The 15,643-nt window shown below is 52.2% G+C and overlaps 1 protein-coding gene across 1 annotated transcript; it reads left to right on the top strand.

Annotated features, from left to right (window-relative positions):
- The first annotated feature begins 9,908 nt into the window (after positions 1-9,908).
- On the top strand, positions 9,909-14,645 carry cbx6a (chromobox homolog 6a). Its single transcript, XM_067974160.1, has 5 exons — positions 9,909-9,991; positions 10,101-10,144; positions 10,235-10,300; positions 10,455-10,521; positions 13,259-14,645. The coding sequence occupies exons 1-5, from the start codon at positions 9,923-9,925 to the stop codon at positions 14,177-14,179; spliced, it is 1,167 nt and encodes a 388-aa protein (XP_067830261.1). The 5' UTR covers positions 9,909-9,922; the 3' UTR covers positions 14,180-14,645.
- The last annotated feature ends 998 nt before the right edge of the window (positions 14,646-15,643 follow it).

Genomic DNA, 15,643 nt, shown 5'->3' with positions numbered 1-15,643 from the left:
GAGGGGCGCTGGGTGAGGGGGAAGAGAGGGAGAGGGCGCTGGGTGAGGGGGGAGAGAGGGAGAGGGCGCTGGGTTAGGGGGGGAGAGGGAGAGGGCGCTGGGTGAGGGGAAGAGAGGGAGAGGGCGCTGGGTGAGGGGGGAGAGAGGGAGAGGGCGCTGGGTTAGGGGGGAGAGGGAGGTGGGCGCTGGGTGAGGGGGGAGAGAGGGAGAGGGCGCTGGGTGAGGGGGGAGAGAGGGAGAGGGCGCTGGGTGAGGGGGAAGAGAGGGAGAGGGCGCTGGGTGAGGGGGAAGAGAGGGAGAGGGCGCTGGGTGAGGGGGGAGGGAGAGGGCGCTGGGTTAGGGGAGAGGGAGAGGGCGCTGGGTGAGTGGGGAGAGGGAGAGGGCGCTGGGTTAGGGGGGAGGGAGGGAGAGGGCGCTGGGTGAGGGGGGGAGGGAGGGAGAGGGCGCTGGGTGAGGGGGGAGGGAGGGAGAGGGCGCTGGGTGAGTGGGGAGAGGGAGAGGGCGCTGGGTTAGGGGGGAGAGGGAGAGGGCGCTGGGTTAGGGGGGGAGAGGGAGAGGGCATTGGGTTAGGGGAGGAATCACTCCCAGGATTACACTAAGGATGCTTCAGTTTTCCTTGTGATGGCAGCTGGGATCCTACCTCAGTACTTGAGTTAAAAATTCCACTTGTTTCCGTCTTTTTAAAACAAAATCACGAAGCCCGGTGACAGAGAGCCAGCAGGGGTTTGTTACGAGGAGAATCTGTTCTGCAAGGCGCTGGTCTGGTATAGCACAGACTGGAGGCTGATCCGTCGCGTCTGGGAGGATCGAGCGACTGAGTGGGAGAAGAGGTCATGGGTCCTGAGTTTGGACCTGGCGCGAGGGGCTGATCTCATTCTACAGATGCGAGCCATCCTTCACAGGAGACGGGCGTGTCTTAGAAGCAGTCTGTGCCCTGGTATTTGCCGTCCGTCGCTAAGTAACACACTCCTGGGCTTTGATGTAACGCAGAGTGCGGCTCCCCCCTCCCTCTCCTTTTTCCCCCCCTCCCTCTCCTGCTGTTTCTGGTCTGCAGGAATGACCCAGGCCTGAGTGGGCAGTGACTGATTCCGGGTCACACACTGTCATGGGATCGGTCTTTACCCCCTCCTGCGTTTGCAGTAATCACAGCCTGCTCAGTGACGCCGCCTGTTCGTATATCCAGGTCAGTGAGGGCGTGGGTTTGTAGCCTCTCCATAGGACGGCTTGGGCCAGTTACACTCTGTCCAGGACCGGACTCTCGTCAGCTTGGCTCAGCTAGTATCACTCTTGCCGCTCGAGTCAGCAAGCTGTGGGTTCATGACCCACCTCAGACTGAGAAGGACTGAGGGAGTGCGGCCTAGTCTGAGACCAGGTAACTCATTGTATGCGAAGCACTTAGACATTTCTGAGAGACATAATAAGGCCCAATATAAATGCAGGTCTCTCGCTCTCTTCCTCCCCTCTCCTTTCTCCCTGTCTGTCTCATTTTCTCTTTCTTTCTGGCTCTGGCTCTCCCTCCCTCTCCTTTTTCCCCCCTCCCTCTCCTTTTTCCCCCCTCCCTCTCCTTTTTCCCCCCCTCCCTCTCTCCGCTCTCTCCAGCTCCACTCTGCTGTCGACCCTTCTGAAGACTATTTGCACTTGAGATTGTCGGATACTTTGCACAGATTTGTATGAAAATACTGAATGTCCTGAATGCGGTTTGGTTTGGCGCCTGAGCCACAGACAGTATATTTTTGTAGAGCTGTAACGGATAGGCTGTAAATATATTGTAAATAAAAAGACAACCCTGGGTGTTGCACTGGCACAGAGATGTGTGTCTGACTGGTAGCCCAAGCAGGAGCTGTCGGACCTCTTAATCAGCACATGATCCAGAGAGGACTTTTCACACGAGTAGATGCGCCCACCTCGTGCCCACCTCTGCTCGGACGCACGTGAACCCCTGTCCGGCGTCCCTGAAACTTGCGTCCATGCCCCAACACACTCGGCCATCGTACACAACACGCCCATCGCCTGCTGCTCCCCATCCCTTAAACCCTCGTCCTTGTTTGCAGATTCCTGGGGTGGGTATTGCCCCCACTGTGCCTCTGGCTGCTGCGCATCGCACTGCCCCGTCCTACTTTTGTGCCCATCCCTGGCTCAGTGGGCAGCACTCTCTGGCCTCTGAGTCAGAAGGTGGTGGGTTCAAGTCCCACTCTGGAGACTTGAGCCCATAATCCAGGCCGACACTCCCAGTGCAGTACTGGGGGAGTGCTGCACTGTCGGAGGTGCCGTCTTTCAGATCAGATGTTAAACCGAGGCCCCGTCTGCCCTCTCAGGTGGACGTAAAAGATTCCATGGCCCTATTCCGAAGAAGAGCAGGGGGAGTTCTCCCCGGTGTCCTGGCCAATATTTTTCTCTCAACCAACATCCCCAAAACTGATTATTGTTGTTTGTGGGAATTTGCTGTGTGGAACAGGAGTAGGCCATTCAGCCCCTCGAATCTGTTCCGCCATTCAGTTATTTAATGGCTGATCTGTATCGTAACTCCATTTTCCCCCCTTTGCTCCATATCCCTTGATACCCTTAACCAACGAAAATCTATCGAGCTCAGTCTTGAAAGCTCCAACTGACCCCCTGCCTTCACAGGGGGACGGTGGGAAGAGAGTTCCAGTTGTGCTGACCTGCCAGTTACCGCAAGGGTGGGAATCGCACAAGATCACAGCGACTCCCAGACTTGCAGTCGGGTTGGACTGGGCTGGATTTACAGCGGCCCGGAGTCTCGAGCACCTCCCCCCTCCTCCGACCGTTCGAACGCCTGAAGTTCTCATCTCCGATTGTTCCCTGTGATTTACGCTTGGGTTGATTTGACTTTTTCCCTGGGCTCCGTTGACCCATCCTGCGAGCTGCAACGCCTCTTCGAGAGTTAGCCGTCACTTCTGACAAACCCGGGTGAAGGGCTGAGGCCCCAGGAAGGGGTCAGCACTGCGGTTAATTTAACAAAAAAAGTAGGAGACACACAGTAAATCGGGAAGGAGTGATTCCAAGTTTGGGAAAAATGGGCAAGACACCAATCTAAATTAGTTGCTGGTTAACTTAGTTAGAATCATACAGCACAGGAGAAGGCCATTCGGCCCATCATGTCTGTGCCGGCTCTTGAAAGAGCTGTCCAATAAGTCCCACCCCCCCTGCTCTTTCCCCAATGCCCTGCAAATTTTTCCTTTTCAAGTATTTATCCAATTCCCTTTTGAAAGTTATTATTGAATCTGCTTCCACCGCCCTTTCAGGCAGCGCATTCCAGATCAGAGCAACTCGCTGCGTAAAAAAAATTCTCCTCATCTCCCCTCTGGTTCTTTTGTCAATTATCTTAAATCTGTGTCCTCTGGTTACTGACCCTCCTGCCACTGGAAACAGTTTCTCCCTATTTACCCAATCAAAATCCCACATAATTTTGAACACCTCTATTAAATCTCCCTTTAAATCTTCTCTGCTCTAAGGCGAACAATCCCAGCTTCTCTAGTTTCTGCGCATAACTGAAGTCCCTCATCCCTGCTCCATTTTGGTAAATCCTTTCTAAGAACATAAGAAATCGGAAAAGGAGTAGGCCATTCGGCCCCTCGAGCCTGCTCCGCCATCAATCAGATCATGGCTGATCTTTGACCTCAACTCCACTTTCCCGCCCGATCCCCATGTTCATTGATTCCCCTAGAGTCCAAAAATCTATCGATCTCAGCCTTGAATATACTCAACGACTGAGCATCCACAGCCCTCTGGGGTAGAGAATTCCAAAGATTCACAACCCTCAGTGAAGAAATTCCTCCTTATCTCAGTCTTAAATGGCCGACCCTTAGTACTAGACTCTCCAGCCATGGGAAACATCCTCTCAGCATCTACCCTGTCAAGCCCCCTCAGAATCTTTTATGTTTCAATGAGATCACCTCTCATTCATCTAAACTCCAGAGAGTATAGACCCATCTCTCCTCATAGGACAACCCTCATCTCAGGAATCGACTTTCTGCACCCTCTCCTTTCTGAAGTGTGGTTTCCAGAATTGGACACAATGGTCCAGCTGAGGCCCAACCAGTGTTTATAAAGGTTTACCATAACTTCTTTGCTTTTGTACTCTCTGCCTCTATAAAGCCAAGGATCCTAAATTATTTTTTAACAGCCTGCCACTGTCAGAGCTTTCTGTAGCTAAATTGTTTCGACCTCCTCCCCTCCAGGTTAAAGTAAACCTCGAGATTAACTGAGTGATAACCAAATGTTTAATTTTAAAACGTTACTTACGAGCACTGTAAAATCTTTTTAAAAATCCCGGCTGCTGGATTAATCTTCCCACTCGCTCCGATCCCGGTGATGATGCTACGGCTTCCCTGCGTTTTGAAGGCACGTCACCGCGAGATACGGTGAGAGTTTCCCGTAAGACTGACGAGGCCCGCGCGATCATCGACCTCAATCTCTGGCGCGAATTTCTGTAGCTCTCGTCGCGTGGTGGAGTTTGAGCAGAAACCAAAAGAAGGAAATCCTGACCAGCGAACTCTGGGATGGTGCTCCTGGTTAGGCCGCCCGAATTTCTTGCTGGGCTACTGAAACTGGTCTCAGTTGGAGCCAAGTGTTTACTTGAAATTTTTGCACAGTTGCTGAGGATGAAGGACGTTCCCTTGTGCGCCCTGGATAGAGACGCTGCTGAATTTGAGGCCTTGCAGGGTAAGAATGTCACGTTTTACGAGGCCAAATAAAATGATTTTTTTTTGTTGCCTGAATTCTATTTTTTTTTCTTCCTGATAGTGATTTGGGGATATTCTCTTTACCCCACCACCTCCTGATTTCCACCCCCCCCCCCCCCCCCGCCAAAAGAGAGGGGCCACACTGAGGAATGCTGCACTGTCCGAGGTGCCGCCTTTCGAATGAGACGTTAACCGTCTGCCCCGTCAGTTGGTTGTAAAAGATCCCTTAGCACTAAAAAAAAAAGCAGGGGGTGGGGGAGTTCTCCCTGGTGTCCTAGGGCCGATATTTATCCCTCAATCCCTCAACTAAAAACAGATTATCTGGTCATTATCACATTGCTGTTTGTGGGATCTTGCTGTGCGCAAATTGGCTGCCGCGTTTCCTACATTACAACAGTGACTACACTTCCAAAAATTGGCTGTAAAGTGCTTTGGGATGCCCCGAGATTGTGATTGTCATGTTTATAATCCACTGACAGCCATTTCCTTGTTATATAAGGTCAGGTTTTTTAGAAAATGAAGTGATTTGTCGTTTTTTTGTGCGGCCTAGTGTGTAAATTGAGAATTTCTACTCGTCTTAAATTTTCTTTGTTTCTTTGTGTTCGGGTGGGGAATGGGATAAGGGAAAGTTGGGAGGGGAGGTTGAGATGGTTTACAACAAGTTACTTCCCTGCATCTGTATGCGGGGCCTCATTGATACCTCTGTCTCTATAAACATAGAGATTATGTAACTGGGGGCCAGGACCTGGTCTGTATGTTAACAACGACTAGTAACAGTCAGTAGTGGGCTATCACGTGAGCTGTTTTACCCATTGGTTTGTAATGCGTGTTGTTACTGGTCGTGTGTTGTTTGTGTAGGTCTATTTTGGGAGTGCCAAGTCCACGAGCATCCCCAACATTCCCGTTTTTTTTAAACAAACACAACCTATATGCTTAGGTTTCGGTGTCAATGCCAGGTTAACCGAGCAAACAGTCTGTGCTCCCACAGTGTGCACTGTATCGAGTCCGTCAAAGCTCGGGTGAGAGCAAGCTTTGCGTTTGATATTGTCATGAGATTATGCTTAATTGGTTTTTTTGTATATAAATATATGAATATCTATATAGAAATGAAATGACTACAGTTACGTTGACTTTCGATGACTGACGGAGTAGTGAGAGGGTGAGGAGCACTTGTGTATCGTGAGGCACGAGTGTTTTGCACCATTTTGAATGTTTTAACTCCTCGCCTGTAGTCGGATTCTGAACCTGGTGTCAGGACTTTCACCACCTGCTCGTCGTGCTCCCGGTGATGAACAACACAAACTTCAGTGACTGCACTGGGAAAAGTACGTCATTGGCTGTAAGGCGCTTTGGGACGTCCTGAGATTGTGAAAGGCGCTATATAAATGCAAGTTCTTGTCTTTCCATTGGATGGTTTAGTTTGTTGCACTGTGCAATAACGGATTTTTATATTGAACGCAGGTTTGTGTATCGAGCATTTCCTGTGAAAACGCAGCCGCGACATTCAGCGACTGACTCCCGTCACGTCAGTGGGCTGTGATTGGGTGAAGGAAGTGTGAGTGAAAACCAGTAACTGCTGAAAATTAGGCCAAACTATCCCAGTGATTCTGGCCCAATTTTTATTTTAGTTCCCTGATTTGCCTCATCGGCGTTTTATGGCAACTTGTGAGTTTTATTCCAGTATTTCTGGTTTATACTAAATCCCATACTCTCCTCAACAGTGAGGACTGCGTTGTCTTCTGGAATGTTCTTCATGTTTCCTGTTACTTTTGGAAAAATAAAAAAGTGGTTTGTACCAGTTCAGCGTGATGTGTTAAGGGGAGGCGTGTGTCGGCCGGTCTCCAACACATGCGAGGATTGGGGGGTACTTCAGAGAAATGTAGTTACATGATTTCCTGTCAGAAAATCTGCCTGAAGGTCTCCACTGGCCGTCAATCCCATGGCAGATGGGATAGACGCCCAGTGCACTCGGCTATTGACCAGCTGGGTTGACCTACTTGTCAATGTTGGAAGCTCGAGTGGCCCAGGGTCCAAATTTGGCCCAAAGTGCCCAAAAACGTCCAACACCTGTTCAGTTCTTCCAGGCAGAACTGCCCGCACAGGGAGTCCATCTCATAGAGTTACATCGAGCCTACAGCAGAGAAACAGGCCATTCGGCCCAACTGGTCCATGCTGACGTTTATGCTCCACACGAGCCTCCTCCCTCTCCTACTTCATTTAACCCTATCAACATATCCTTCTATCCCTTTCTCTCTCATGTGTTTATCCAGCTTCCCCTTAAATGCATCTATGCTATTCACCTCAACTACTCCTTGTGGTGGCAAGTTCCACATTCTGGGTAAAGAAGTTTCTCCTGAATTCCCTATTGGATTTATTAGTGACTATCTTATATTTCTGGCCCCTAGTTTTGGTCTCCCCAACAAGTAGAAACATCTTCTCTACATCTACCCTATCAAACCCTTTCATAACCTTCAGCCTCCATGTGGTGTGTTTCAGGAGGCTGCTGCATTGACTACCCAATAGACTTGCCTTGTCAACAGTGAACTCCACAAGGTAATTACCTTGGTGACCCAACTAAATATTTTAATAGCCAGGGGGTTGCTGTTAGTTCCAACTCCCTCCTGCTCAAGTCTTTGTTGCTAAACCGCAGAGGCATTACTAAGGATTAAACTAGCCACTCACCCGATCTACCGAGATCCTTTCCTTTTGGATTGGTGCCTTCAAAGCTAAGGATCATCAAAAGTCTTCAATGCTCCCTTGTTCCTTCATTCTTCCGTTATGAATCGGAGTGGATGACTAGAGCCTCAGGAGATGGGCCTGAGCCGTACAGATGGGAACCTGACACAGATTCCACGGAATGAAAAGCAAAACACTTTGGGTGCTGGAAATCTGAAGTAAAAACAGAAAATGCTGGAGAGGCTCAGCAAGTGGAGAAAGAAACAGAGTTAACGTTTCAGGTCAAAGACCTTTCGTCAGAATGTTTCCACAGAATGTTTCGTGAAGATAGATAGAATTTGAATAACAAATATTGTCAAGCAGCAGGATGAATTTGAAAGTCAAACATTCTAGGATTATAGAATCATAGAAAGTAACTCTCCTGCTCACTCCCCGTACCCTTTAATATCCCACCCAGCCTAATCCCACTCTCCCCTCACTCCCCATACCCTTTAATATCCCACACAGTCTAATCCCACTCTCCCCCTCACTCCCCGTACCCTTTAATATCCCACCCAGTCTAATCCCACTCTCCCCCTCACTCCCCGTACCCTTTAATATCCCACCCAGTCTAATCCCACTCTCCCCCTCACTCCCCGTACCCTTTAATATCCCACCCAGTCTAATCCCACTCTCCCCCTCACTCCCCGTACCCTTTAATATCCCACCCAGTCTAATCCCACTCTCCCGCTCGCTCCCCGTACCCTGTTTCCCATCACCTGGTGGTGCTACGCACCTGTCCCAGCCTGAATAGGCCGCGTTACACACTGGTTTCCAGAGTATTGAATGAGCAGTGACATGTATTGGTTTTTTTTTATTCGTTCATGGGATGTGGGCGTCATTGGCGAGTCCGGCATTTATTGCCCATCCCTAATTGCCCTTGAGAAGGTGGTGGTGAGCCGCCTTCTTGAACCGCTGCAGTCCGTGTGGTGAAGGTTCTCCCACAGTGCTGTTAGGAAGGGAGTTCCAGGATTTTGACCCAGCGACGATGAAGGAACGGCGATATATTTCCAAGTCGGGATGGTGTGTGACTTGGAGGGGAACGTGCAGGTGGCATTGTTCCCATGTACCTGCTGCTCTTGTTCTTCTAGGTGGTAGAGGTCGTGGGTTTGGGAGGTGCTGTCGAAGAAGCCTTGGCGAGTTGCTGCAGTGCATCCTGTGGATGGTACACACTGCAGCCACTGTGCGCCGGTGGTGAAGGGAATGAATGTTTAGGGTGGTGGATGGGGTGCCAATCAAGCGGGCTGCTTTGTCCTGGATAGTGTCGAGCTTCTTGAGTGTTGTTGGAGCTGCACTCATCCAAGCAAGCGGAGAGTATTCCATCACACTCCTGACTTGTGCCTTGTCGATGGTGGAAAGGCTTTGGGGAGTCAGGAGGTGAGTCACTCGCCGCAGAATACCCAGCCTCTGACCTGCTCTTGTAGCCACAGTGTTTAGATGTCTGGTCCAGTTAAGTTTCTGGTCAATGGTGACCCCAGGATGTTGATGGGGGATTCGGCAATGGTAATGCCGTTGAATGTCAAGGGGAGGTGGTTAGACTCTCTCTTGTTGGAGATGGTCATTGCCTGGCACTTGTCTGGCGAGAATGTTACTTGCCACTTATCAGCCCAAGCCTGGATGTTGTCCAGGTCTTGCTGCATGCGGGCTCGGACTGCTTCATTATTTCCAGGGTAGGGAATGAGCAGTGGCAGGAGTCTCCGACAGACACTCTGCAAGTTAACTTACTGAGAAATGGGATTCCTAATGTTACCAAGCCCAAAACTTAAGAGGCAACTGGGTAAGATGGGGTGGGATCCTGGTCTCTGTGATGTTTGTATCTGATGAAAATCCATTCATTCACCCTTAATGTCCACACCTTGTTATGCAGAGAATTAAGAGGAAAACAAAACATGTCTGACAACTCGATCGACTGATGGTTTTACATCAGTTCCGTGATAGAATAAACAGACATGAATTCTGGATGCAACGAAAGAAGTTTACAGCATAGAGGGAGGCCATTCAGCCCATCATTTTTGTGCCAATTATTTGCTATAACAATCCCAAACTAATCCCACTGCCCCACTCTCTCTGCTTCAAATGTTTATCCAACTTTTCCCTTAAAAGATGCAATGGCTGGCTCCTGACTCCTGCAATAAGTGGGAATGGGCTTGGATAGGCAGCTCTCCCTGCACAGGGGACTCTGATCTTAATGCAATCAGAAAGCAATGCACAGAGCAGCAAACGGTTGCACTTGTTCCCGGAGGGTCCTGTTCACAAATCCTGGTTGGGGGTGTGGGGAGGGGGGGGGGTGGTCAGTAATTCTCCAGTCGGTGATAATTAAACACTAGGAAGTTGCACACACACGGGGTGAAGTCCCGCTCCTTTCCCCAGTGCCCGCGAGCCGTCACGCGTCGCCTTCCCTGGCAACCGCCGCCGGGGGGAGGGAGTCGGTCCCTGGCAACGGTGCGGTCACGTGCGGGGAGTCGGCGGCTGCGCGCTGAGGGAGTGCGGGGGCTGGAGCCAAGATGGAGCTTTCGGCGGTGGGAGAGCGAGTGTTCGCGGCGGAATCCATCATTAAGCGGCGGGTGCGGAAGGTAGGAGGCGGCGCGGGCAGCGAGGATGCACCGCACCGAATGCAAAAAAACATTCCAGATGCACGGAGCCGCCGCCCCGAATAACCTTTCTCTTTTGCATTTTTGACAGGGCCGCATTGAGTATCTTGTGAAATGGAAAGGATGGGCTATCAAGTAAGTGGCGGGCCAAAAAAAAAAAAGCAAAATAAAATTAAATATTTTTTTTTTGCAAAGGTGCAATATTCAACTCCTTTCTGTTGTTAGGTACAGCACTTGGGAGCCAGAGGAGAACATCTTGGATGCGCGTTTAATCGCGGCTTTCGAGCAAAGGTACAGTGAGAGGCGGAGAAATATTTTTCTTCCTGCCCTGAATCGGGTCCATTTTGGATTTATTTATTTTTTTTAATTTAAAAAAATATATTCGTGTTGTTATGCATGTTGCAAAATGTGCATTTCTTTCTTTTCTTTTTTGCATTCCTTGCAGAGAGAGGGAGAGGGAACTGTACGGACCGAAGAAGCGAGGCCCCAAACCCAAAACCTTCCTGTTAAAAGTGAGTTTTATATTTTAAAAAAATGCAACAAAAAAAATCTAATTTTTTTGTTCCCCTTCAGAGCCAGGTCACGTAAGACGGCGTCCTGTTTTTAAAAAAATGGAATAGTTCTGCAGGATTTTTTAAAAAGTTGCCCTGTTCCACATTTTAGAGACTTCTAAGCATTAAAATGACAATATTCCTGCTGCCAGTCTTTTTGCACCAGGTATTGTTATTAAAAGGGGCTCTTGTCGTCTTGCAGGCTGACTTGGTCCTGGCTGTAAGTACAGAAAGTGTGAGGTGACATTTTTTAATCTTTCGCTTGTGCATTTTTGCAATTCATTTCTTAAAAGACACCTAGAAGGTTAATCTGCAGCCTGTGGAAAATGGGGGTTATGTGACTGGGGGGAGGGAGGCCAGTTACAAACATTTGTACCAAGCTGATGTTTGCCTCAGCTGGTGACACTTTCAAGTCTGGAGCCAGAAGATGGTGGGCTCCATCCCCACTCTAGAGGTTTGAGCACCTCGTCGAGGCTGATAATCTCGGGAATGCTGCGTTGCCGGAGGTGTCGTCTTTCGGACGGGACATTAAATCTGATCTGGTGGTTCAGGTGGATGTTAAAGATCCCGCTGGTCTATTTGGAAGAGGAGCAGGGGAGTTCTCCCGGTGTCCTGGACCAACATTCCTCCCACAACTAACAGCATCCAAAACAGATTGACTGGTCACTCATCTCATTGCTGTGGGTGGGATCTTGCTGTGTACAAAATGACTGCTCCGTTGGCCCTACGTAACAACAGTGACTACACTTCATGTGCGGTGCTTCTGAGAGACTTGATGAGATGCTGTATGAACAGAAGTTCATCCCCGTTCTTTGAAGATCAGTCACTGAGTTGAACATGTCCTTCTGTCTTGCTGGTACGAATAGCGCCCGTTTTTTAAAAAGAAGTTACAATGTTGGCAACACTCCAGCTCCCGACTGCACTTGGAATCTTGGACTTCTCTTGTTCCCATTTGCTGTCCGTGTGTCCCTGACTGCTTAACGTAGCAGTGAACACGAGACTCAAGGACATCTTTCGGATGACTCGTTAAACTGAGGCCCCGTCTGCCCCCTCAGGTGGATGTAAAAGTTCCCACCGCCACTATTCGAAGAAGAGCAGGGGAGTTCTCTCCGGTGTCCTGGCCAATATTTATCCCTCAACCAACATCACCAAAAACAGATGATCTGGTCACTTATTTAATTGCTGTTTGTGGGATCTTGCTGTGCGCAAAACGGCTGCCGCGTTTCCCTCCATTACAACACTTCGAAAGTACTTCATTGGCTGTAAAGCACTTCGGGAGCTCCTGAGGTCGTGAAAGGTGCTGTAGCAATGCAAGTTCCTTGTGGGAAACGTGACAGCCAATTTGCACACAGCAAGCTCCCACAGACACCTGTTTTTAGTGATGTTGGTTGAGGGATAAATATTGGCCCAGGACACCGGGGAGAACTCCCCTGCTCTTGGAAATAATGCCATGGGATCTTTTACATCCACTTAAAGGCAGACGGGACCTCGGTTTAACGTCTCGTCTGAAGGACGGCACCTCTGACAGTGCAGCACTCCCTCAGTGCTGCACTGAAGTGTCGGCCTGGATTATGTGCTGTGGAGTAGAGTTTGAACCCGCGACCCCTGACTCCGAGGCGGGGCACTGAGCCAAGGCTGACACCAAACCTCAAAATGTAATCTCGAGGGTGCTCAGCTTGAGAATTTCATGGAAAGGTGTGTGGAGTTGCAGAGTGCGATCCCAAAACACTGGCAGGAGCGCCGCGCAAAGTAACAAGTGAACTTAGAGAGAGCCACCCATACCATGGCCGTAGGATACTGTAACATGATGTCATTGTGAGCCAAACAAAGTAGAGAATTGGCATCATATGATCAGCACCAGATGTTCGTATTACTGATCAAATATTGCCCAGTCGTACACTGATTTTCATTGCTCACCACACTGTCACGTTACTAACTGGACCACATTAGGTGGCTAATTAAATTCTGAACGCATTATGGTATTAATGACCTCCATTACTGCAGTCCCAAAAAAATGGAAGGCCAGTTTCCTTCAGTGTCCAGAGGGATTGTGAGACTCATCGTGGGTTTAATTAACACACGGCCACACTATGGGGGAAAATTGCATTTAATACATTGCAGCACTCAGTTTATCTCCTCAAACTGCTCCCACTGCCAGGGTCCAACCTGTATCCACCATGGTACCTCCACCATGGTATACGGCAACTCCAAATATTCTCCACATGCAGCCCAAGTTGGGAAGGATAGAATCATGGAGTTCCAGTGCTCTTTTTTTTCTTTCAAAGTTCGAGGCACAGGGGGTTGAGGGTTTAAGAGATATCACCATCACCGCTGGACATTATTTTCCAGGCGAGCAACGAGTAGGAACTTAGTGTTCACTGAAGAAAGGGTCAGTGGGTGGCCCATGACAGAATAATCTGGCACAAACTCTTCTGTTTCAGTCACTTGTATGTTTCTAATGCTTCATTGCGCAGGTCCCACCATGAATATCCTCTTGTACACCCCTCCCCTCTCCACCCCTCCCCTCTCCACCCCTCCCCTCTCCACCCCTCCCCTCTCCACCCCTCCCCTCTCCACCCCTCCCCTCTCCACCCCTCCCCTCTCCACCCCTCCCCTCTCCACCCCTCCCCTCTCCACCCCTCCCCTCTCCACCCCTCCCCTCCGCCACGACGTGACCTGTTCTCCGTTCCTTTCCCAGGCTCGTGCCCAAGCTGAAGCCTTGAGGATCGGGGAGATGCACTTTTCCGTAAAGCCAGGATCCGGATCGGCCGCCAAAATTCCCAGCGGCCTGGCGTCCTACAAGCTGAAGAAGAACATGCGCAGGTGTTACCGGACATCAAAGCGGAACCTGGTGCGCGCTGACCCGCAGCCGGGATTGAGCGGCCAAAACCGTCCCCAGCTCCCTCTCCCCGAGACTGTCCGGATCATTAACCGGAAGGTGGAGCCCCGGAAACGCAAACGCAGCCGCATCATCCTCAACTTGAAGGTGATCGACAAGAGCAGCAAGGCGATGGGCAAGGCCAAGATCCCATCCCGTAACCGGGTGATCGGGAAGAGCAAGAAGTTCAGCGACAGTATCCTCCGCACCCAGATCCGCCACATGAAGTTCAATAACTTTTCCGTTTACGATAAATCGTTGCGGGCGCCGGGAGGAGACGAGAGGAGGACGGAGAGCGGGGGAAACGACCCGGGCACCTCCCGCTCCGAGCCGGCCCTCCGCGGCCCCGACCCCCCCGCCCCCTGCCCCGGGGGAGCTCCCTGTTACCCCAGCGAGCCGGCCCCCGCCCCCAGGGAGTGGCAGCCGCGAGCGGACGGGCGGGATTGCGGGCCCAAGCTGCCCGGGGAGTCCCCCAGCCCCGCCGTACCCGACTGGCGGGAGGCCGAGGCTCTGGACCTCTCGCTCCCCCCCGAGTCTGCGGCTGGGAGGAGGTCACCCCCCGGGGGTCAGGGGCCGGGCTCGGGCTCCGACACGGAGCAGGAGGTGTCTGACTGGAGACCAGAAATGTCTCCCTGCTCTAACGTGGTGGTGACTGATGTGACGACCAATCTCCTCACCGTCACCATCAAAGAGTTTTGCAACGCTGACAATTTTGTGAAAACTGCCACTGTAAATAAGTAAATGGGAGGATCCCCAGGGCCCCCGGTTAATCCAACACTCCTGCCTCCATCCGCTGCTGGCTCGGGGCCATTAGTAGTGGGCGGGAGATCAAAGCCTGGGTGTGCATTGGCCCAGTCGCTCACAGGTACCGTCACCCCCAAACATGGTCTTCAATCTTTTTATTTAAAGCCTGTGTCGGTTCCCCTGATGATGCAATGCTTTCCACTCGATGCCATCTCTCTCTTCTCTCTTTCACTTTCTTCCCCCCCCCCCCGCCCTGCTTTCCCCCTCTCCCCCTCTTCTCCCGCTTTCTCTCCCCCCCCCCCCCCTTCCGCTTTCTCTTCCCCCCCCCCCCTTCCGCTTTCTCTCCCCCCCCCCCCCCTTCTCCCGCTCTCTCCCCCCCTCTTCTCCCGCTTTCTCCCCCCCCCCCCTTCTCCCGCTTTCTCCCCCCCCCTTCTCCCGCTTTCTCCCCCCCCCTTCTCCCGCTTTCTCCCCCCCCCCTCTTCTCCCGCTTTCTCCCCCCCTCTTCTCCCGCTTTCTCCCCCCCCCCTCTTCTCCCGCTTTCTCCCCCCCTCTTCTCCCACTTTCTCCCCCCCCCCCCTTCTCCCGCTCTCTTCCCCCCCCCCTCTTCTCCCGCTTTCTCCCCCCCCCCCCCCTTCTCCCGCTTTCTCCCCCCCCCTTCTCCCGCTTTCTCCCCCCCCCTTCTCCCGCTTTCTCCCCCCCCCTCTCCCGCTTTCTCCCCCCCCCTTCTCCCGCTTTCTCCCCCCCCCTTCTCCCGCTTTCTCCCCCCCCCTTCTCCCGCTTTCTCCCCCCCCTTCTCCCGCTTTCTCCCCCCCCCTTCTCCCGCTTTCTCCCCCCCCCTTCTCCCGCTTTCTCCCCCCCCCTTCTCCCGCTTTCTCCCCCCCCCTTCTCCCGCTTTCTCCCCCCCCCTTCTCCCGCTTTCTCCCCCCCCCTTCTCCCGCTTTCTCCCCCCCCCTTCTCCCGCTTTCTCCCCCCCCCCCCTCTTCTCCCGCTTTCTCCCCCCCTCTTCTCCCGCTTTCTCCCCCCCCTCTTCTCCCGCTTTCTCCCCCCCCCTCTTCTCCCGCTTTCTCCCCCCCTCTTCCCCCGCTTTCTCCCCCCCTCTTCCCCCGCTTTCTCCCCCCCTCTTCTCCCGCTTTCTCCCCCCCTCTTCTCCCGCTTTCTCCCCCCCTCTTCTCCCGCTTTCTCCCCCCCTCTTCTCCCGCTTTCTCCCCCCCTCTTCCCCCGCTTTCTCCCCCCCCTCTTCTCCCGCTTTCTCCCCCCCTCTTCTCCCGCTTTCTCCCCCCCCTTCTCCCGCTTTCTCCCCCCCCTCTTCTCCCGCTTTCTCCCCCCCCCTCTTCTCCCGCTTTCTCCCCCCCCCTCTTCTCCCGCTTTCTCCCCCCCCTCTTCTCCCGCTTTCTCCCCCCCCTCTTCTCCCGCTTTCTCCCCCCCCTCTTCTCCCGCTTTCTCCCCCCCCTCTTCTCCCGC

Source organism: Heptranchias perlo, chromosome 40 (genome assembly GCF_035084215.1).
Source record: "Heptranchias perlo isolate sHepPer1 chromosome 40, sHepPer1.hap1, whole genome shotgun sequence".
Classification (NCBI taxonomy): Eukaryota; Metazoa; Chordata; class Chondrichthyes; order Hexanchiformes; family Hexanchidae; genus Heptranchias; species Heptranchias perlo.
Note: the sequence above shows the minus strand (reverse complement) of the source record. Positions and strands in the feature narration are given on the sequence as shown.

What these genes read in the sequence shown, in the direction of transcription:
- cbx6a (XM_067974160.1), top strand. Translation starts at nt 9,923, where the DNA reads ATGGAGCTTTCGGCGGTGGGAGAGCGAGTGTTCGCGGCGGAATCCATC. An exon ending in ATCGCGGCTTTCGAGCAAAG is followed by an intron (nt 10,301 to 10,454) that starts GTACAGTGAGAG and finishes CATTCCTTGCAG; the next exon opens with AGAGAGGGAGAGGGAACTGT. An exon ending in CCAAAACCTTCCTGTTAAAA is followed by an intron (nt 10,522 to 13,258) that starts GTGAGTTTTATA and finishes TTCCTTTCCCAG; the next exon opens with GCTCGTGCCCAAGCTGAAGC.